This window comes from Bombina bombina, chromosome 1 (genome assembly GCF_027579735.1).
Source record: "Bombina bombina isolate aBomBom1 chromosome 1, aBomBom1.pri, whole genome shotgun sequence".
In the NCBI taxonomy this organism is placed as follows: Eukaryota; Metazoa; Chordata; class Amphibia; order Anura; family Bombinatoridae; genus Bombina; species Bombina bombina.
In genome coordinates this window covers 654117309-654141347 of record NC_069499.1, presented here as the reverse complement: position 1 = coordinate 654141347, position 24039 = coordinate 654117309, and the positions used below count along the sequence as shown (strand labels likewise).

The 24039-nt window shown below is 40.5% G+C and overlaps 1 protein-coding gene across 1 annotated transcript in view; it reads right to left on the bottom strand.

Moving 5' to 3' along the window:
• Positions 1-9509: 9509 nt before the first annotated feature.
• Positions 9510-24039, bottom strand: part of STAG2 (stromal antigen 2) — an 848979-nt gene continuing 834449 nt past the window's right edge. The window contains exons 33-35 of the mRNA XM_053699120.1: positions 12333-12459; positions 12170-12247; positions 9510-11298 (exon numbers count right to left, since the gene is read on the bottom strand). Of these exons, the coding sequence (XP_053555095.1) occupies positions 11275-11298; positions 12170-12247; positions 12333-12459 (229 nt within the window). The 3' untranslated portion in view covers positions 9510-11274. The remainder of the gene's footprint in view (positions 11299-12169; positions 12248-12332; positions 12460-24039) is intronic.

The window sequence follows — 24039 nt, the reverse complement described above, 5'->3', positions numbered from 1 at the left end:
AAGATCAAGCGTTCAATTTCCAAGCAGTCAGCTTCAGAGAAGTTAGATTTTGATGTTTGAAAGGACCCTGAATCAGAAGGTCCTGTTTCAGAGGTAACGACCAAGGTGGACAGAATGACATGTCCACCAGATCTGTATACCAAGTCCTGCGTGGCCATGCAGGCGCTATTAGAATCACTGATGCTTTCTCCTGTTTGATTCTGGCAATCAATCGAGGAAGCATCGGGAAAGGTGGAAACACATAAGCCATCCTGAAGGTCCATGGTGCTGTCAAGGCATCTATCAGGACCGCTCCCGGATCCCTGGATCTGGACCCGTAGCGCGGAAGCTTGGCGTTCTGTCGAGACGCCATGAGATCTATCTCTGGTTTGCCCCAACGTGGAAGTATTTGGGCAAAGACCTCTGGATGAAGTTCCCACTCCCCCGGATGAAAAGTCTGACGACTTAAGAAATCCGCCTCCCAGTTCTCCACTCCCGGGATGTGGATTGCAGACAGGTGGCAAGAGTGAGACTCTGCCCAGCGAATTATCTTCGATACTTCCATCATTGCTAGGGAGCTTCTTGTCCCTCCCTGATGGTTGATATAAGCTACAGTCGTGATGTTGTCCGACTGGAACCTGATGAACCCCCGAGTTGCTAACTGGGGCCAAGCCAGAAGAGCATTGAGGACTGCTCTCAATTCCAGAATGTTTATTGGAAGAAGACTCTCCTCCTGATTCCATAGTCCCTGAGCCTTCAGAGAATTCCAGACAGCGCCCCAACCTAGTAGGCTGGCGTCTGTTGTTACAATTGACCAGTCTGGCCTGCTGAATGGCATTCCCCTGGACAGATGTGGCCGATAAAGCCACCATAGAAGAGAATTTCTGGTCTCTTGAATGGAATGAAGGACACGGCATGCATTTTGAAGTTTTGTTAACCTGTCCTCTGTCAGGTAAATCTTCATTTCTACAGAATCTATCAGAGTCCCCAGGAAGGGAACTCTTGTGAGTGGAAAGAGAGAACTTTTCTCTTCGTTCACTTTCCATCCATGCGACCTTAGAAATGCCAGTACTATCTCTGTATGAGATTTGGCAGTTTGAAAGCTTGAAGCTTGTATCAGTATGTCGTCTAAGTACGGAGCTACTGAAATTCCTCGCGGTCTTAGTACCGCCAGAAGAGTGCCCAGAACCTTTGTGAAGATTCTTGGAGCCGTAGCCAGTCCGAATGGAAGAGCTACAAACTGGTAATGCCTGTCTAAAAAGGCAAACCTTAGATACCGGTAATGACTTCTGTGAATCGGTATGTGAAGGTAAGCATCCTTTAAATCCACTGTGGTCAAGTACTGACCCTCTTGGATCATGGGCAAAATTGTTCGAATAGTTTCCATCTTGAACGATGGAACTCTTAGGAATTTGTTTAGGATCTTTAAATCCAAGATTGGCCTGAAGGTTCCCTCTTTTTGGGAACTACAAACAGATTTGAGTAAAACCCTTGTCCTTGTTCCAACCGCGGAACTGGATGGATCACTCCCATTAATAAAAGATCTTGTACGCAGCGTAGAAACGCTTCCTTCTTTGTTAGGTTTGTTGACAACCTTGACAGATGAAATCTCCCTCTTGGGGGAGAGGATTTGAAGTCCAGAAGGTATCCCTGAGATATGATCTCTAACGCCCAGGGATCCTGAACATCTCTTGCCCAAGCCTGGGCGAAGAGGGAAAGTCTGCCCCCCACTAGATCCGGTCCCGGATCGGGGGCCCTCAATTCATGCTGTCTTAGGGGCAGCAGCAGGTTTTCTGGCCTGTTTGCCCCTGTTCCAGGACTGGTTAGGTTTCCAGCCTTGTCTGTAGCGAGCAACAGCTCCTTCCTGTTTTGGTGCAGAGGAAGTTGATGCTGCTCCTGCTTTGAAATTACGAAAGGAACGAAAATTGGACTGTCTAGCCTTGGCTTTGGCCTTGTCCTGAGGCAGGGCATGACCTTTACCTCCTGTAATGTCATCAATAATCTCTTTCAAGCCGGGCCCGAATAAGGTCTGCCCTTTGAAAGGAATATTAAGCAATTTAGATTTAGACGTAACATCAGCTGACCAGGATTTTAGCCACAGAGCTCTGCGTGCCTGAATGGCGAATCCTGAATTTTTAGCCGCAAGTTTAGTTAAATGTACTACGGCATCTGAAATAAATGAATTAGCTAACTTAAGGAATTTAAGTTTGTGTGTGATGTCATCTAGTGTGGATGATTGAAGTGTCTCTTCCAGAGACTCAAACCAAAATGCTGCTGCAGCCGTGACAGGCGCAATACATGCAAGAGGTTGCAATATAAACCCTTGTTGAACAAACATTTTCTTAAGGTAACCCTCTAATTTTTTATCCATTGGATCTGAAAAAGCACAGCTATCCTCCACTGGGATAGTGGTACGCTTAGCTAAAGTAGAAACTGCTCCCTCCACCTTAGGGACCATTTGCCATAAGTCCCGTGTGGCGGCGTCTATTGGAAACATTTTTCTGAATATAGGAGGGGGTGAGAAAGGCACACCGGGTCTATCCCACTCCTTAGTAACAATGTCAGTAAGTCTCTTAGGTATAGGAAAAACGTCAGTACTCGTCGGTACCGCTAAATATTTATCCAACCTACACATTTTTTCTGGGATTGCAACTGTGTTACAATCATTCAGAGCCGCTAATACCTCCCCTAGTAACACACGGAGGTTCTCAAGCTTAAATTTAAAATTTGAAATGTCTGAGTCCAGTTTATTTGGATCAGAACCGTCACCCACAGAATGAAGCTCTCCGTCTTCACGTTCTGCAAACTGTGACGCAGTATCAGACATGGCCCTTGCATTATCAGCGCACTCTGTTCTCATCCCAGAGTGATCACATTTACCTCTTAGTTCTGGTAGTTTAGCCAAAACTTCAGTCATAACAGTAGCCATATCTTGTAATGTGATTTGTAATGGCCGCCCAGATGCACTCGGCGCTACAATATCACGCACCTCCTGAGCGGGAGATGCAGGTACTGACACGTGAGGCGAGTTAGTCGGCATAACTCTCCCCTCGTTGTTTGGTGAAATATGTTCAATTTGTACAGATTGACTATTTTTTAAAGTAGCATCAATACATTTAGTACATAAATTTCTATTGGGTTCCACTTTGGCATTAACACATATAGCACAGAGATATTCCTCTGAATCAGACATGTTTAACACACTAGCAAATAAACAGCAACTTGGAAATACTTTTCAAAGTAATTTACAAATAATATGAAAACGAACTGTGCCTTTAAGAAGCACAGAAAATATTATAACAGATAAAATAATTAAGTTATAGCATCAATCTTTGTCAGAATATACAGTTTTAGCAAAGGATTGTTCCCCTCAGCAAATGATAACTAACCCAGGCAGCAGAAAAAAAATACACAAATAAACGTTTTTTTTTTTTTTTTTTTTTTATCACAGTCAATACAATCAGCACAGCTCTGCTGTGAATGATTACTTCCCTCAAAAAAGGCTTTGGAGATCCCTGAACTCTGTAGAGATGAACCGGATCATGCAGGAAGAAAATGAATCTCTGACTGAGTTTTTTCTGATGCATAGTGAAAGCACCAAAATGGCCCCTCCCCCACACACATAACAGTGAGAGGGATCAGTGAACTGCTCTAATTTAAATCAAAACTATTGCCAAGTGGAAAAAAAGTGCCCAAAACATTTTTTCACCCAGTACCTCAGAGAAAAAAACGTTTTTACATGCCAGCAAAAAAACGTTTTACCTCAATAATTAATTGTCATTTAAAACCTATTGCAAGTCCCTGCAAAATAGGTTAAGTCTATGTATACAGTTTAAAAGCCAGAGAAGTACCATTTCCCAGAAAACTGAAGTGTAAAATATACATACATGACAGCCTGATATCAGCTACATCTACTGCATTCAAGGCTGAGTTTACATTATAACGGTATGGCAGGATTTTCTCATCAATTCCATGTCAGAAAATAATAAACTGCTACATACCTCTTTGCAGATTAATCTGCCTGCTGTCCCCTGATCTGAAGTTTACCTCTCCTCAGATGGCCGAGAAACAGCAATATGATCTTAACTACTCCGGCTAAAATCATAGAAAAACTCAGGTAGATTCTTCTTCAAATTCTACCAGAGAAGGAATAACACACTCCGGTGCTATTATAAAATAAACTTTTGATTGAAGATATAAAAACTAAATATATCACCTAGTCCTCTCACACATCCTATCTAGTCGTTGGGTGCAAGAGAATGACTGGGGGTGACGTAGAGGGGAGGAGCTATATAGCAACTCTGCTGGGTGAATCCTCTTGCACTTCCTGTAGGGGAGCAGTTAATATCCCACAAGTAATGATGACCCGTGGACTGATCACACTTAACAGAAGAAATGTAACTCCCTAAGGTCCACACATTAGGAAGTTCAGAAACTTCTGAAAATTAGCTCCTCGGCTTAAGAAATGTTCCTGATCATCTAAGAGCCTGCTGAGAATGAGGACAAGAGCTCGGGTATGTGCTTAAAGGGATATGAAACCCAACATTTTTCTTTAATGATTCAGATAGCGCAGGACATTTTAAGCAACTTTTTAATTTACTCCTATTAACAATTTTTTTTCGCTCTCCTGATATGCTTTGTTCAATGAGAAGCAATGCACTTCTGGTTAAACACATGCATGAGCCAATGACAATCGGTATATATATGCATCCACCAATCAGCAACTAGAACCTAGATTCTTTGCTGCTCATGAACTTTCCTAGATAAACATTTCAGCAAAGGATAACAAGAGAAGAAAGCAAATTAAATAATAGAAGTACATTGGAAAAAATGGTCCGAATCCTATGCTTACATTCTTGCTTTTTTAAATAAAGAGACCAAGAGAATGAAGAAAAATTGATAATAGGAGTATAATAAAAAAGGAAATTTATGCTTACCTGATAACTGTATTTCTTTTACGATATGACGAGTCCACGGATTCATCCTTACTTGTGGGATTTTATCCTCCTAACAGGAAGTGGCAAAGAGCACCACAGAAGAGCTGTTATATAACTGCTCCCTTAGCTCCTCCCCCCAGTCATTCGACCGGAGATACAGGAAGAGAAAGAAGAGAAAGGAAAAGCTAAAAAGGTGCAGAGGTGACTGTAGTTTTAAAAATAAAATAAATTCTGTCTTAAAATGACAGGGCGGCCGTGGACTCGTCATATCGTAAAAGAAATAAATTTATCAGGTAAGCATAAATTTCCTTTTCTTTTACAAAGATATGACGAGTCCACGGATTCATCCTTACTTGTGGGATACAATACCAAAGCAACAGGACACGGATGAACAGGAGGGACAAGACAGAGACCTAGACGGAAGGCACCACTGCTTGAAGAACCTTTCTCCCCAAAACAGCCCCCGAAGAAGCAAAAGTATCAAATTTGTAAAATTTGGAAAAAGTATGAAGGCAGGACCAAGTCGCAGTCTTAGAAATCTGTTCAACAGAAGCATAATTTTTAAAAGCCCATGTGGAAGTCACAGCTCTTGGAATGAGCCGTAATTTTTTCAGGAGGCTGCTGTCCAGCAGTCTTGTATGCCAGGCGGATGATGCTTTTCAGCCAAAAAGAGAGAGAGGTAGCTGTAGCTTTTTGACCCCTACGCTTTCCAGAATAAACAAAAAGAGAAGATGTTTGTCGGAAATCCTTGGTTGCTTGTAAGTAAAACTTCAAAGCGCGAACCAAATCCAAGTTATGTAATAGACGTTCCTTCTTAGAAGAAGGATTAGGACACAAGGAAGGAACAACAATTTCCTGATTAATATTCTTATTTGAAACAACCTTAGGAAGAAATCCAGGTTTAGTGCGCAAAACCACCTTATCAGAATGGAATATAAGATAAGGCAAATCACATTGTAAAGCAGAAAGCTCAGAAACTCTTCGAGCAGAAGAGTTAGCAACTAAAAACAAAACTTTCCAAGATAACAGCTTAATATCTATGGAATGCATGGGTTCAAACGGAACCCCTTGAAGAATATTAAGAACAAAATTCAGACTCTATGGCGGAGCAACAGGTTTAAACACAGGCTTGATTCTGATTAAAGCCGGAAAAAAAGACTGAACGTCTGGGACATCCGCCAGACGCTTGTGTAATAAAACTGACAAAGCAGAAATTTGTCCTTTTTAAAGAACTAGCAGATAACTCCTCCTCCAATCCTTCTTGGAGAAAGGACAAAATCCTAGGAATCCTAATCTTACTCCATGAGTAGCCCTTGGATTCGCACCAATAAAGATATTTACGCCATATCTTATGGTAAATCTTTCTAGTGACAGGCTTGCGAGCCTGAATCAGAGTATCAATGACCGACTCAGAGAATCCCCGCTATGATAAAATCAAGCGTTCAATCTCCAGGCAGTTAGCTGCAGAGAAGTTAGATTTGGATGTTGGAACGGACCTTGAATGAAAATTTCCTGCCTCAACGGTAGTTTCCACGGAGGTAGAGACGACATGTCCACTAGATCCGCATACCAAGTCCTGCGTGGCCACGCAGGCGCTATTAGAATTACTGAAGCTCTCTCCTGTTTGATTCTCACAATCACACGGGCTAGGAGAGGAAAAGGAGGAAACACATAAGCCAGGTTGAACGACCAAGGTACTGCTAGAGCATCTATCAGTACAGCCTGAGGATCCCTTGACCTGGACCCGTTATGTGGAAGTTTGGCATTCTGTCGAGATGCCATTAGATCCAATTCCAGTGTGCCCCATTGTTGAGTCAATGATGCAAACACCTCCGGATGGAGTTCCCACTCCCCCGGATGAAAAGTCTGACGACTTAGAAAATCTGCTTCCCAGTTCTCTACTCCTAGGATATAGATTGCTGATAGATGGCAAGTGATTCTCTGCCCATCGGATTATCTTTGATACCTCTATCATCGCAAGAGAACTCCTTGTTCCCCCCTGATGATTGATATATGCTACAGTTGTGATATTGTCCGACTGGAATCTTATGAATTTGGTCAGTGCCAACTGAGGCCACGCCTGAAGCGCATTGAATATTGCTCTCAGTTCTAGAATATTGATTAGTAATTGAGACTCCGTCAGAGTCCAAGTTCCCTGAGCCTTCAGGGAATTCCAGACTGCACCCCAGCCCAAGAGGCTGGCGCCCGTTGTCACTATAACCCATGATGGACTGCGGAAGCACATTCCCTGGGACAGATGATCCTGTGACAACCACCAAAGAAGAGTGTCTCTGGTCTCTTGATCCAGATTTATCTGGTCTATCCCATTCCTTTTTTATAATTTCTGAAATTAGCAACAGGCGAAGGTGCTCAAGTTTAAATTTAAAGGACGCTAAGTCCGTATCTGTCTGAGGTAACACATTCCCTGAATCTGAAAGTTCTCCCTCAGACAATAATTCCCTAACCCCCAATTCAGAGCATTGTGAGGGTACATCGGAAATGGCTACTAAAGCATCAGAGGGTTCAGTATTTACGTTAATACCTGGCCTACTGCGTTTACCCTGCAAACCTGGCAGTTTAGATAATACCTCAGTGTAGTTGACATAACTGAAGCCATATCTTGCAGAGTAAAAGAATTAGACGCACTAGATGTACTAGGTGTCACTTGTGTGGGTGTTAAAATTTGGGACACTTGACGAGAATTAGATGGCATATCCTGATTCTCTTCAGTCTGAGAATCATCCTTAGACATACTTTCATTTCCTAAAATATGTTCTTTACAGTGTAAGGCTCTATCAGTACAAGAGGTACAAAATGTAAGAGGGGGTTCCATAATGGCTTCTAAACACATAGAGCAATGAGTTTCCTCAATGTCAGCCATGTTAAACAAAGTAGTAATAACCACAACAGTTGGTAAAGACTTTTTTGTAAAAAAAAAACAAAAACGGGTACTGCGCCTTTAAGAAATAAAAGCGCACAATTATTTTTCAAACACACTTAAGTAGCCTATAAACGTTAAAAAACTATGAATATAAATGCAGAGTTGCCAAAAATTATTGCATCCCAAATGCAAGAGTAGTAATTTACACTTTAGAGGAACATTTAAGCAAAAAAATTACACTTTGCTAAATAAGACCCCTGCATCTCGCCTACCTGCCCCCAGAACACTGCCAAATGAATCAACACCAATCCTGATAGTACAGAACACAGATAGGGCCCAACCGGAGCAAATGTCTGTCTCCTTCAGTGTAAACTAGGCCCTGCCCACAATGGAGGTTGCACTAAAATTTAAACTGCCTCATGAGAAAGGTTTTAAACTGCCATGTGGTCCCCAAAAACACAATAAAAGTCATCCTTTTGTTTAAAAATATAATAAAGACTTAATAATATGTCCCAGTGTTTTAATTATATGCTGACTTTGAGTGAAAAAGTATTAGAAAACAAACACCCATGAGTACAGTAACACCCTTTTGTATATAGGACTACTGCTTACCCTGTTCCCACTATGAGGAACCCAATCAGCCAGTTCTAATATATTAACTCTCCTCAGAAATAAAAAGGCTGAAAAAATACCTCAAATTCTGCTTGCTGCACGAGACTGTTCTCCACACTGAAGATTTTTCCCATATGACCTTCACATCTGTGGGAACCATAATTGATCTTAGTAACTGCCGCTAAGATCATCAATTTCAGGGGAAAATCTTCCAAATCCCCCCTGAGTCAAATAGTACTCACCGGTATCATTTAAAAATAAAAAACATCTTGATTGAAGAAATTAAAACTATAATTTTATCACCACTATCACTTTACCCTTCCTATTACTAGCATAGGCAAAGAGAATGACTGGGGGGAGGAGCTAAGGGAGCAGTTATATAACAGCTCTGCTGTGGTGCTCTTTGCCACTTCCTGTTAGCAGGAGGTTAATATCCCACAAGGATGAATCCGTGGACTCGTCATATCTTTGTAAAAGAAAGTAGCTTAAATGTGCATGTTCTATTTGAATCAGGATCTAAGGAAGGAGTCCTTCTACACACACCAACAGTATAAGGTTGCAGGACAAGTCCCTGCGACACCTGTGGAAGGCAAATGACAAACTCCTGCAGGAGAATTACTCTCACTGCCAATGTACTACTTTACACCCATCAGTACTATCCCTGGATCTCTTAGGGGGATAGTGGGTCTTAGATTAGTTAGAGAACTCCTTTCAATTGAAATGTAGATGAGCAAGTTTTACCATCACTCCTTGCTGGAGAAAAACAATTAACTGAGGAAAGTGGGAGGGATTAAAGCTCTGTTGTATGGGGTGTTGTGCATCTATCTGTAGGACTGGACTTTAATTGCATATGTGATGGCTTTTGGACTCTCAACATCTTATAAAATAAATAAGCTATTTCTTTTTAGTTTGTGAATAAAAAAATTCAACAATTTTTAGAATGTTTTTTAAACCTGGATGTATGTTGCATGTGTAAATTAAACACAAATATGTACAAATGCCTGAGTTTGTGCCAGTGCGTGCATTTTTTAAATGTATTGCAATAAATAAGCATATTGTATCATACATACATTTTAAAAATTGAAATAAAATGAGTCAAGTACTGTAGGTTTGTTTTTATTCAAAAAGTTACTGTCTCAAGACATAAATACAAATCAGAAAACAGTACAGAGGACAAGAGAATGAGGAGGACAACAGGTTTAGTTAAATATATAAAACATTTTATCTGTTTGAAAACAAAGTTGTAAGAACTGCTTTCACAAAGATATACTCCTCCAAGAGTAAGAAAGAAATCAACTTAATTTTAAAATTGTATATACACAGTCCTCTCAGCAGTTCTAAAATGCAGTGGTGTGAAGAAAATGTAGGCAGTATTTTCAGACGTGAATATTTATGCAACATGATACAAACAGGTAAGGTTTTTGCTAGGCCTAAGAGGTTCAAAACATTATACAATTTTCTAGTTAATTTATGGTTTTTGGCTACCACAGCCTAAACATGATTGTTATAATGTTCGTTTTGACTCTTCCTTATTTTTTTATTTTTTTATTTTTTTAACACAAGAGAAGTTTGTGTATTAAAAGTATAAGGCATGGAATGATTTAAAACCTCAAAAAATAAAAGACAACTGACAAAATAAAATATACACAAGAAATATAAGTTAAAATTTAATGTCTAGCTGCCTAAGCCTTGCAAAATGAATTGATGTTGGGTGGCAAGAAATGTATTCACTGAAACAAACAGCATTAGTTCAGAACTCAGGATAGTGTTTCAAGCAAACAGTAGCTCTAAAAGAATAATGATAGGTGTGTATGATTGGCCTGTTACAACTACTTTAAAAACGTAATAAATGTACTGTAACCTGCTGGAAGTATATTCAACCTGAAGACTTCTTGCAAAGACAGATAAACAAATATAAAATACAAATTTAAAAATCATTTTAAAGCGAGTTTTTACGCTTCAACTATTTTAAAACATTTTTAAAACTTTCATTATATTTCTGAAACCTCATAATTTTTAAGTTGGAATTTAAAAGTAAGAAAAACCTAAAACTGCGCAATTATAAAATCAGCACCAATTTATATATATATATATATTTATATATTTATATATCATTTTATTTAAAATTTAGATCCCTATTCCCACAATCTAATAAGCTGTATATTTTTTTGTTTAGATTTTTGTTTTCTGCAAACATACTACAATAAGCTTCTTTTATTTGGAGACAAAATACAGTGGCACTACTGGAAGGAATTTCACAACAATACATTTGTTTAAAGGACAAGCAAACTTCTAAAGGGCTATTAATGATCAAGCATGGTTATGGTTTGACACATTTGGGTAGTTAATCTTTGAATGTATATCAATAAAACCATCCAAGTAAGGCTTCTCTTCCATTACAATAAACCAAATAATATACAAATCTGAAAAATAACACCAATAAATGTAGTTATTTAAGAACTCAGTAAGTTAATTTATGAAATGGAATCCATGCATAACCTCATTATGATCTGGTAAGGCTAACACAACAGAAAAGCTTAATTTTAAAAGAAAAAAAATAATACATCTGATTTAAAGGGGAATAAGAATTTGGTAAATTAAAATAGATAAATAAAGAATATTTCCCAAAACATGTAGCTTATTTTCAAATGATTTACTTGTCCTTTATTTTTATAGGCAAACAAAACTGCCTTCAATGCACTTAATCGTGGTAAGCAGTTCAAATTCTCCTTAGAGAAAAAAAATCTGTACAGAATTTCACTGTATCAAACACAAATTTGTCATTAAAAACTTCCTCTTCCTAAAAAAATAAAATAAAATCACAAAAAAAAAAAAATCACCACAGAGTTGATTGATGAACTGGTATTAAAACATTGAAACCCCAAGAACCTAGGGAAAAGAAAAACAAATGAAATAGTTAGGAATGTACAAGAATGTAAACAATGGGAAAGATAGAAATGGCAAAGTAAAGTAAAAGCATAAAGTAAAGTCCATAATGACATGCTGCAAAAAATGCCACTGAACAGAAGGGGAAAATGAAATGTATATATTTAATATGAATGAGAGAACTATGCAATCTATGCTTTACTGCCACCAAGTGCCAAATTTTTAAAATTACAATTCTTGAAACAAGCAATAATTTTGCCTTGTTAACACAAAACTACATTTACAAACAGCTTTAACAAACTTTTCTTGTGCAATTTTTTTGTTTGTTTTTTCAATAGAAGCATTAGTGAAGAGCAAATATATTTCAAACATTTAATAGTGTTTGTATCTTGCAAATAAAGAACAAAATTCTGAATAGCATGTCCTGTGCGTTTCCTTTGCTTAAAACAAAACAAAACAAAAAAAAGAGAAAAGTACTCATGCTTCATTTCATATGAGCATCAACATGTCACAATTTAGTGGAAACATGACTGACAAGGGGCTCCACAAATATATCTTCTTGAACTGATGACATTTCTACCATCCATCCAGGGAGTACTCTTTTTCCCATTTAAAAGGAGAGGATACGTTTGTGCAAGCAATATCATTAATAAATATTTTTATAGCAATAACTGCAATTAATATTCATACTGTATGCAACCATTCTAAAAATCTATAATCTCTACAAAAGAACACTAGGTGTTTTCACTACAGCTGTAAAAGGTTGTCCAAAATATTAGGAGGAGGAAACAGACAGCTGGAATGATGTCCTCTGGCCCTATATGTTTTATTTTATAATTTTTAGTATAGCAGGTATAATATATGTTAGGCTTACAGATTCATCCATGATAGAAGCTGGATCAAAGTAATCAGGTTTAAGTTCTGTTCTCTCTCGTCTGTTTTTCGATGGTGGCTAAGGATACAAATGAACAAATTAATTTCTTAATTCTGCATACAAATTTCAAATCAAAACGAGAGAAATAGAATGATCAGCTTACCAAATCTATATCCATTGTATCAAAATCCATGCCCTCGTTAAGGTCTTCAATTCTTCCCTCTGAGGACATCATTACATCTTCAACAATTGGTTCTTCATCATCTTCCATAAGCCCTGTATTCCGTCGGCTTTTCAAAATAATCAGTTAGAAACGTATAAATAATTAACCCTCTGATATATTTTTAAATGATCTAGTTAGACAAATTATATAAAAAATGCTAAACACTAAAGGGATTAAAGACGCATTTATGTTACATATTGAACATTAAAGTCAGTTTTAATAGCTGGATCAAAAATGATTTGTATTGGAAAATATCTACATAGAAAATAAATGTAATAAGCTGTAATTTTGTTAGCACGTTTTGCTGACCACTGTTAGTAATATTTGCAGTGTTATCTTTGGCTAGAGACCAACCCCTTTTAAAAGGCTCTCAAGTATGTTTATTGTATCTCCTTTGTTACGGCCAATTATGGATAGCTATACATGAGCTCCTGCACAAAATAAACCAATCGCTATGCATCATGTAAAAGGAGGAACTCAGCAGCCTGAATTCCACAGAATGCACTCCTATAGTCCTGGAGAGTGGACAAAACAAACAAAATGCTTACCTGATAAATTCATTTCTTTCATAATGTGGGATTTAGCCCCATTAGGAGGAGGGGAAAAACACCCAACATACAAAAAATTTGAATCCATCCCACAATCCTGTACAACTCAGTCATACATATGGCCAAGAGAAAGAAGTAAAACAGAGAAGCAGAAGTAAAGCAGAGCAAGTGAAGTTAAAACTGGTACTGCCACCAACTGTAAAAAAAATAATAATAGCTGTTCTCGTGCACTCTGAGTCAGTAAGCATACATTATGATTTATTTCATAAGATGTGGGATCCTGGGTACTGAAACAAAATAGCTTAGATGCTTTCTTTTTCAAATAAAGATAGCAAAAGAACGAAGTAAAATTGATAATAGGAGTAAATTAAAAAGTTGCTTAAAATTGCATGCTCTATCTGAATCACAAAAGAAAAAATGTGGGTTCAGTGTCCCTTTAAGGCAGGTATATTACTGAACAGGCACAGCGTCCCACAGAACATTCCTGCTAAAAAAAGTATCTGAAAAAGCAAACATGTTAAAGTGATAACATTTAGTAAAAACATGTACAGAAGACCAAGTAGACGCTTTACAATTTTGCACATTGGAAGATTCATCCTGCAATCAAGTATGCCTTGCAAATCAAGGCATTAAGTCAAGTAGCTAATGCAAGTGCCATAGCTTTCCGACGGTTGAGGGGGTCAAAAAAAGTGAATAAAGAAAGAGAAAAAAAGTGAATAAAGAGAAAAAGTGTAGTTGGTTCTCAGAACCGCCTTATACTGATGAAAAACAGAATTTATGCTTACCTGATAAATTACTTTCTCCAACGGTGTGTCTGGTCCACGGCGTCATCCTTACTTGTGGGAATATCTCTTCCCCAACAGGAAATGGCAAAGAGTCCCAGCAAAGCTGGCCATATAGTCCCTCCTAGGCTCCGCCCACCCCAGCCATTCGACCGACGGACAGGAGGAAAATATAGGAGAAACCATAGGGTGCCGTGGTGACTGTAGTTAGAGAAAATAATTCATCAAACCTGATTAAAAAACCAGGGCGGGCCGTGGACCGGACACACCGTTGGAGAAAGTAATTTATCAGGTAAGCATAAATTCTGTTTTCTCCAACATTGGTGTGTCCGGTCCACGGCGTCATCCTTACTTGTGGGAACCAATACCAAAGCTTTAGGACACGGATGAAGGGAGGGAGCAAATCAGGTTACCTAAACAGAAGGCACCACGGCTTGCAAAACCTTTCTCCCAAAAATAGCCTCCGAAGAAGCAAAAGTATCAAATTTGTAAAATTTGGCAAAAGTGTGCAGTGAAGACCAAGTCGCTGCCTTACATATCTGATCAACAGAAGCCTTGTTCTTGAAGGCCCATGTGGAAGCCACAGCCCTAGTAGAGTGAGCTGTGATTCTTTCAGGAGGCTGCCGTCCGGCAGTCTCGTAAGCCAATCGGATGATGCTTTTAAGCCAAAAGGAAAGAGAGGTAGAAGTCGCTTTTTGACCTCTCCTCTTACCAGAATAGACAACAAACAGAGAAGATGTTCGTCTGAACTCTTTTGTAGCTTCTAAATAGAATTTTAGAGCACGGACTACATCTAAATTGTGTAGCAAACGTTCCTTCTTTGAAACTGGATTCGGGCACAAAGAAGGTACAACTATCTCCTGGTTAATATTTTTGTTGGAAACAACCTTTGGAAGAAAACCAGGCTTAGTACGCAAAACAACCTTATCTGAATGGAACACCAGATAGGGCGGAGTACACTGCAGAGCAGATAGCTCAGAAACTCTTCTAGCAGAAGAAATAGCAACCAAGAACAAAACTTTCCAAGATAACAACTTAATATCTATGGAATGTAAAGGTTCAAACGGAACCCCTTGGAGAACTGAAAGAACTAGATTTAAACTCCAGGGAGGAGTCAAAGGTCTGTAAACAGGCATGATCCTAACCAAAGCCTGAACAAATGCTTGAACATCTGGCACAGCTGCCAGTCGTTTGTGTAGTAAGACAGATAAAGCAGAAATCTGTCCCTTTAGAGAACTCGCTGATAATCCTTTATCCAAACCTTCTTGTAGAAAGAAGGATCTTAGGAATTTTGATCTTATTCCATGGGAATCCCTTGGATTCACACCAGCAGATATATCTTTTCCATATTTTATGGTAAATCTTTCTAGTTACCGGTTTTCTGGCTTGAACCAGAGTATCTATCACAGAATCTGAAAACCCACGCTTTGATAGAATCAAGCGTTCAATTTCCAAGCCGTCAGCTGGAGGGAGACCAGATTTGGATGTTCGAATGGACCCTGAACAAGAAGGTCCTGTCTCAAAGGTATCTTCCATGGTGGAACCGATGACATATTCACCAGGTCTGCATACCAAGTCCTGCGTGGCCACAAAGGAGCTATCAAGATCACCGAGGCTCTCTCCTGCTTGATCCTGGCTACCAGCCTGGGAATGAGAGGAAACGGTGGAAACACATAAGCTAGGTTGAAGGACCAAGGCGCTACTAGTGCATCCACTAGAGTCGTCTTGGGATCCCTGGATCTGGACCCGTAGCAAGGAACCTTGAAGTTCTGACGAGACGCCATCAGATCCATGTCTTGAATGCCCCATAATTGAGTTAATTGGGCAAAGATCTCCGGGTGAAGTTCCCACTCCCCCGGATGGAATGTCTGACGACTCAGATAATCCGCCTCCCAGTTTTCCACTCCTGGGATGTGGATCGCAGATAGGTGGCAGGAGTGATTCTCTGCCCATTCTATTATGTTGGTCACTTCTCTCATCGCCAGGGAACTCCTTGTTCCCCCCTGATGATTGATATAAGCAACAGTCGTCATGTTGTCTGATTGGAATCTTATGAATCTGGCCTTTGCTAGTTGAGGTCAAGTCCTGAGAGCATTGAATATCGCTCTCAGTTCCAGAATGTTTATCGGGAGGAGAGACTCCTCCCGAGACCAAAGTCCCTGAGCTTTCAGGGATTCCCAGACCGCCCCCCAGCCCACTAGACTGGCGTCGGTCGTGACGATGACCCACTCTGGTCTGCGGAAGCTCATTCCCTGGGACAGGTGGTCCAGGGTTAGCCACCAACGGAGTGAGTCTCTGGTCTTCTGATCTACTTGAATCACTGGAGACAAGTCTGTATAGTCCCCATTCCACTGTTTCAGCATGCACAGTTGTAATGGTCTTAGATGAATTCGCGCAAAAGGAACTATGTCCATTGCTGCAACCATCAACCCTACTACTTCCATGCACTGAGCTACGGAAGGACGAGGAATAGAATGAAGAACTTGACAAGCGTTTAGAAGTTTTGACTTTCTGACTTCTGTCAGGAAAATCCTCATTTCTAAAGAATCTATTATTGTTCCCAAGAAGGGAACTCTTGTCGACGGAGACAGGGAACTTTTTTCTATGTTCGCCTTCCATCCGTGAGATCTGAGAAAGGCCAGAACGATGTCTGTGTGAGCCTTTGCCTTTGAAAGAGACGACGCTTGTATTAGAATGTCGTCCAAGTACGGTACAACTGCAATGCCCCTTGGTCTCAGAACCGCTAGAAGGGACCCGAGTACCTTTGTGAAAATCCTTGGAGCAGTGGCTAACCCGAATGGGAGAGCCACAAACTGGTAATGTTTGTCCAGAAAGGCGAACCTTAGGAACTGATGATGATCTTTGTGGATAGGAATATGAAGATACGCATCCTTTAGATCCACGGTAGTCATAAATTGACCTTCCTGGATTGTAGGTAGAATCGTTCGAATGGTTTACATTTTGAACGATGGTACTCTGAGAAATTTGTTTAGGATCTTTAAATCCAGAATTGGTCTGAAAGTTCCCTCTTTCTTGGGAACTACAAACAGATTTGAGAAAAATCCCATTCCTTGTTCCGCCGATGGAACTGGGTGTATCACTCCCATCTTTAACAGGTCTTCTACACAATGTAAGAATGCCTGTCTCTTTATTTGGTTTTAGGATAAGTGAGACATATGGAACCTTCCCCTTGGGGGTAGTTCCTTGAATTCCAGAAGATAACCCTGAGAAACTATTTCTAGTGTCCAGGGATCCTGAACATCTCTTGCCCAAGCCTGAGCAAAGAGAGAGTCTGCCCCCTACTAGATCCGGTCCCGGATCGGGGGCTACTCCTTCATGCTGTTTTGTTAGCAGCAGCAGGCTTCTTGGCCTGCTTACCCTTGTTCCAGCCTTGCATCGGTTTCCAGGCTGGTTTGGTTTGTGAAGCATTACCCTCTTGCTTAGAGGATGCAGAATTAGAGGCCGGTCCGTTCCTGAAGTTACGAAAGGAACGAAAATTAGACTTATTCTTGGCTTTGAAAGGCCTATCTTGTGGGAGGGCGTGGCCCTTTCCCCCAGTGATGTCTGAGATAATCTCTTTCAATTCTGGCCCAAAGAGAGTTTTACCCTTGAAGGGAATATTAAGCAATTTTGTCTTGGATGATACATCCGCTGACCAAGACTTTAGCCAAAGCGCTCTGCGCGCCACAATTGCAAACCCTGAATTTTTCGCCGCTAATCTAGCTAATTGCAAAGCGGCATCTAAAATAAAAGAATTAGCCAACTTGAGTGCGTGAACTCTGTCCATAACCTCCTCATACGGAGTCTCTCTACTGAGCGACTTTTCTAGTTCCTCGAACCAGAACCACGCTGCTGTAGTGACAGGAACAATGCACGAAATGGGTTGCAGGAGGTAACCTTGCTATACAAAAATCTTTTTAAGCAAACCCTCCAATTTTTTATCCATAGGATCTTTGAAAGCACAATTATCCTTGATAGGAATAGTAGTGCGCTTGTTTAGAGTAGAAAACATAATTTATGTAAGAACTTACCTGATAAATTCATTTCTTTCATATTAGCAAGAGTCCATGAGCTAGTGACGTATGGGATATACATTCCTACCAGAAGGGGCAAAGTTTCCCAAACCTCAAAATGCCTATAAATACACCCCTCACCACACCCACAATTCAGTTTAACGAATAGCCAAGAAGTGGGGTGATAAGAAAAAAGTGCGAAAGCATATAAAATAAGGAATTGGAATAATTGTGCTTTATACAAAAAAATCATAACCACCACAAAAAAGGGTGGGCCTCATGGACTCTTGCGAATATGAAAGAAATGAATTTATCAGGTAAGTTCTTACATAAATTATGTTTTCTTTCATGTAATTAGCAAGAGTCCATGAGCTAGTGACGTATGGGATAATGATTACCCAAGATGTGGATCTTTCCACGCAAGAGTCACTAGAGAGGGAGGGATAAAATAAAGACAGCCAATTCCTGCTGAAAATAATCCACACCCAAAATAAAGTTTAATAAAAAACATAAACAGAAGATTCAAACTGAAAAACTGAAACCGCTGCCTGAAGTACTTTTCTACCAAAAACTGCTTCAGAAGAAGAAAATACATAAAAATGGTAGAATTTAGTAAAAGTATGCAAAGAGGACCAAGTTGCTGCTTTGCAAATCTGATCAATTGAAGCTTCATTCCTAAACGCCCAGGAAGTAGAAACTGACCTAGTAGAATGAGCTGTAATCCTTTGAGGCGGAGTTTTACCCGACTCAACATAGGCATGATGAATTAAAGATTTCAACCAAGATGCCAAAGAAATGGCAGAAGCTTTCTGGCCTTTTCTAGAACCGGAAAAGATAACAAATAGACTAGAAGTCTTTCGGAAAGACTTAGTAGCTTCAACATAATATTTCAAAGCTCTAACAACATCCAAAGAATGCAACGGTTTCTCCTTAGAATTCTTAGGATTAGGACATAATGAAGGAACCACATTTTCTCTACTAATGTTGTTGGAATTCACAACTTTAGGTAAAAATTCAAAAGAAGTTCGCAACACCGCCTTATCCTGATGAAAAAATCAGAAAAGGAGACTCACAAGAAAGAGCAGATAATTCAGAGACTCTTCTGGCAGAAGAGATCGCCAAAAGGAACAAAACTTTCCAAGAAAGTAATTTAATGTCCAATGCATGCATAGGTTCAAACGGAGGAGCTTAAAGAGCCCCCAGAACCAAATTCAAACTCCAAGGAGGAGAAATTGACTTAATGACAGGTTTTATACGAACCAAAGCTCGTACAAAACAATGAATATCAGGAAGATTAGCAATCTTTCTGTGAAAAAGAACAGAAAGAGCAGAGATTTGTCCTTTCAAAGAACTTGCGGATAAACCTTTATCTAAACCATCCTGAAGAAACTGTAAAATTCTCGGAATTCTAAAAGAATGCCAAGAAAAATGATGAGAAAGACACCAAGAAATATAAGTCTTCCAGACTCTATAATATATCTCTCTGGATACAGATTTACGAGCCTGTAACATAGTATTAATCACAGAGTCAGAGAAACCTCTTTGACCAAGAATCAAGCGTTCAATCTCCATACCTTTAAATTTAAGGATTTCAGATCCTGATGGAAAAAAGGACCTTGCGACAGAAGGTCTGGTCTTAGCGGAAGAGTCCACGGATGGCAAGAGGCCATCCGGACAAGATCCGCATACCAAAACCTGTGAGGCCATGCCGGAGCTACCAGCAGAACAAACGAGCATTCCTTCAGAATCTTGGAGATTACTCTTGGAAGAAGAACTAGAGGTGGAAAGATATAGGCAGGATGATACTTCCAAGGAAGTGATAATGCATCCACTGCTTCTGCCTGAGGATCCCGGGATCTGGACAGATACCTGGGAAGTTTCTTGTTTAGATGAGACGCCATCAGATCTATTTCTGGAAGCTCCCACATTTGAACAATCTGAAGAAATACCTCTGGGTGAAGAGACCATTCGCCCGGATGCAACGTTTGGCGACTGAGATAATCCGCTTCCCAATTGTCTATACCTGGGATATGAACCGCAGAGATTAGACAGGAGCTCAGCCTACAACTGGGAAGGCCCTTCCTGACTGAAAAGGTGTCTAACACAGTGCCTGACGTTAAAAAACGTTCCCCAAGTTTATAAGTGTGAATAACAAGCATAAACATGAATAAAATGCCCAAATAAAGCAATCGATTTTGCCCATAAAAGTGTCTACCAGTTTTATAGCCCATAATAAGCCCTTTATTCTGTTTGAGACTAAGAAAATGGCTTACCGGTCCCCATGAGGGGAAATGACAGCCTTCCAGCATTACACAGAGTTGTTAGAAATATGGCTAGTCATACCTTAAGCAGAAAAGTCTGCTGTTTCCCCCAACTGAAGTTACTTCATTTCAACAGTCCTATGTGGAAACAGCAAACGATTTTAGTTACTGTCTGCTAAAATCATCTTCCTCTTAAACAGAACTCTTCATCTTTTTCTGTTCAGAGTAAATAGTACATACCAGCACTATTTTAAAATAAACTCTTGATAGTAGAATAAAAAACTACAACTAAACACCACATACTCTTAACCATCTCCGTGGAGATGTTGCCTGTGCAACGGCAAAGAGAATGACTGGGGTGGGCGGAGCCTAGGAGGGACTATATGGCCAGCTTTGCTGGGACTCTTTGCCATTTCCTGTTGGGGAAGAGATATTCCCACAAGTAAGGATGACGCCGTGGACCGGACACACCAATGTTGGAGAAAATAAGGTAAGAATCCCCGAATAAACTGAAAGCTATGACATACTTCTGGCTGAAAAAGTGGCCAAGAGAAGCAATGTCAAGACCATGCATAGGCTCAAAAAGGAGGAGCCTGGAAGACCATTTAAATTAAGTTGAAATTCCACTGGCAAGTAGCTGGTTTAATAACTGGCCTGATTCTGATTAAAGCCTGAACAAAGGTCTGAATTTTAAGCAGCTTAGTGATCTTCTTGTGATACAAAACAGACAAAGCTAATATATGACTCTTAAGAGATCTAGATGACAAACCTTTTCCAAGATTGCTTGGCGGGAGAAAGGAGGCCCCCTAAAAAATGGACTGGTGAATGTGCCGTCATGTCAGGGACTGCCTTGTCTGGAAAGTACAGGAGAAAAATCCCTGTAACCTCTGTGCCACTGTTGCAACATCCTCAATTGGTAGGTCACAGATGGAATCTGGCAAAGCGAACTGCATCTGAAGCTACTACAATTAGACCAACTACTTCCAAGCATTGAGCCACTAAAGGAAGGAAACTGGGTTATAGAGGGGCACAGACCTTCTGTAACTTGAGTAATTGCATCACTTTCTGTATTAATGCAAGCCTTATCTACAGCTGTGTCAAAAAGCAGTTTCAGTCCCGACCATTTTTGAGTTATCCTGAATTTCTTCCAGGGATGCTTCTTCAGTGATGTCTGCCAGGTTGACACACCAGACCGCAATAGCTACTGCCATCCAAGCTACACTGACAGTTCATCATAAACATAAAGCAAGCCAGCTGGAAGGATCATCTGCAAAAGTCCTCAAGCTTTCTGTTCATTTGATCCTTGAATGAGGTGCTCTCCTCTAAAGCAGTGGTTCCCAAACCGTTTCAGGTCACTACCCCCTTGGTTCCATAAATACACCATCAGCGTCCTCCTAACTAAACCCATAATAAATAAAATGTATGCTTACCTGCTAAATTTATTTATCTTGTGGTATATCCAGTCCACGGATTCATCCATTACTTGTGGGATATTCTCCTTCCCAACAGGAAGCTGCAAGAGGATCACCCACAGCAGAGCTGTCTATATAGCTCCTCCCCTAACTGCCACCTCCAGTCATTCGACCGAAGACAAGCAAGAGAAAGGAGAAACTATAGGGTGCAGTGGTGACTGTAGTTTAAAAATAAAAAACACCTGCCTTAAAATGACAGGGCGGGTCGTGGACTGGATACACCACAAGAGAAATAAATTTATCAGGTAAGCATAAATTTTGTTTTCTCTTGTAAGGTGTATCCAGTCCACGGATTCATCCATTACTTGTGGGATACCAATACCAAAGCTATAGGACACGGATGAAGGGAGGGACAAGGCAGGTGCTTAAACGGAAGGCACCACTGCCTGTAAGACCTTTCTCCCAAAAATAGCCTCCCAAGAAGCAAAAGTATCAAATTTGTAGAATTTAGGCTGCTGGCCAGCAGTCTCATAAGCTAAGCGTATTATACTTCTTAACCAAAAAGAAAGAGAAGTTGCTGAAGCCTTTTGGCCTTTCCTCTATCCAGAGTAGACAACAAACAATGCCGATGTTTGACGAAAATCCTTAGTAGCTTGTAAATAAAACTTTAAAGCACGAACCACGTCAAGATTATGTAATAGACGTTCCTTCTTTGAAGAAGGATTAGGACACAGTGACGGAACAACAATCTCCTGATTGATATTCTTATTAGATACCACCTTAGGAAGAAACCCAGGTTTGGTACGCAAAACTACCTTATCTGCATGGAAGATCAGATAAGGGGAATCACACTGTAAGGCAGATTACTCTGAAACTCTTCGAGCCGAAGAGATAGCTACCAAAAACAGAACTTTCCAAGATAAAAGCTTGATATCTATGGAATGCAGAGGTTCAAACGGAACCCCTTGAAGAACTTTAAGAACTAAATTTAAACTCCATGGCGGAGCAACAGGTTTAAACACAGGCTTGATTCTAACTAAAGCCTGACAAAACGCCTGAACGTCTGAAACACCCGCCAGATGCTTGTGCAAAAGAATAGACAGAGCAGAAATATGTCCCTTTAAGGAACTAGCTGACAATCCCTTCTCCAATCCTTCTTGGAGAAAAGATAATATTCTGGGAATCCTGACTTTACTCCATGAGTAACCCTTGGATTCACACCAATGAAGATATTTACACCATATCTTATGATAGATTTTCCTGGTGACAGGCTTTCAAGCCTGAATTAAGGTATCAATGACCGACTCGGAGAAACCACGTTTTGATACAATCAAGCGTTCAATCTCCAAGCAGTCAGACGCAGAGAAATTAGATTTGGATGGTTGAAAGGACCCTGAAGTAGAAGGTCCTGCCTCAGCGGCAGAGTCCATGGTGGAAGGGATGACATGTCCACCAGATTTGCATAACAAGTCCTGCGTGGCCACGCAGGTGCTATCAAAATCACAGAAGCTCTCTCCTGCTTGATCTTGGCAATCAGACGAGGGAGCAGAGGAAACGGTGGAAACACATAAGCCAGGTTGAAGGACCAAGGCACTGCTAGAGCATCTATCAGCGCTGCTTTGGGATCCCTGGAGCTGGACCCGTAACAAGGAAGCTTGGCGTTCTGACGAGACACCATGAGATCCAGTTCTGGTTTGCCCCAAAGTTGAATCAACTGTGCAAACACCTCCGGATGGAGTTCCCACTCCCCCGGATGAAAAGTCTGTCGACTTAGAAAATCCGCCTCCCAGTTCTCTACTCCTGGGATATGGATAGCTGATAGATGGCAAGAGTGAACCTCTGCCCATAGGATTATTCTTGAAACCTCCAACATTGCTAGGGAACTCCTTGTTCCCCCTTGATGGTTGATGTAGGCTACAGTCATGATATTGTCCGACTGAAATCTGATGAACCTGACCGCAGCAAGCTGAGGCCAAGCCTGAAGAGCATTGAATATCGCTCTTAGTTCCAGAATGTTTATCGGAAGGAGTGCCTCCTCCTGAGTCCACGAACCCTGAGCCTTCAGGGAGTTCCAGACTGCACCCTAGCCCAGAAGGCTGGCATCTGTCGTTACTATTGTCCAATCTGGTCTGCGGAAGGTCATACCCTTGGACAGATGGACCCGAGATAGCCACCAGAGAAGAGAATCCCTGGTCTCTTGATCCAGATTTAGTAGAGGGGACAAATCTGTGTAATTCCCATTCCACTGACTGAGCATGCAGAGTTGCAGTGGTCTGAGATGTAGGCGGGCAAACGGCACTATGTCCATTGCCGCTACCATTAAGCCGATTACTTCCATACACTGAGCCACTGAAGGGCGAGAAGTAGAATAAAGAACACGGCAGAAATGTAGAAGTTTTGACAACCTGGCCTCTGTCAGGTAAATCTTCATTTCTACAGAATTTATCAGAGTTCCTAGGAAGGAAACTCTTGTGAGAGGGGATAGAGAACTCTTTTCTTCGTTCACTTTCCACCCATGAGACCTCAGGAATGCCAGCACAATGTCCGTATGGGACCTGGCGATTTGAAAATTCGACGCCTGTATCAGAATGTCGTCTAGAAGCAATCGAAACGTTTGGCGTGATTTCGGGA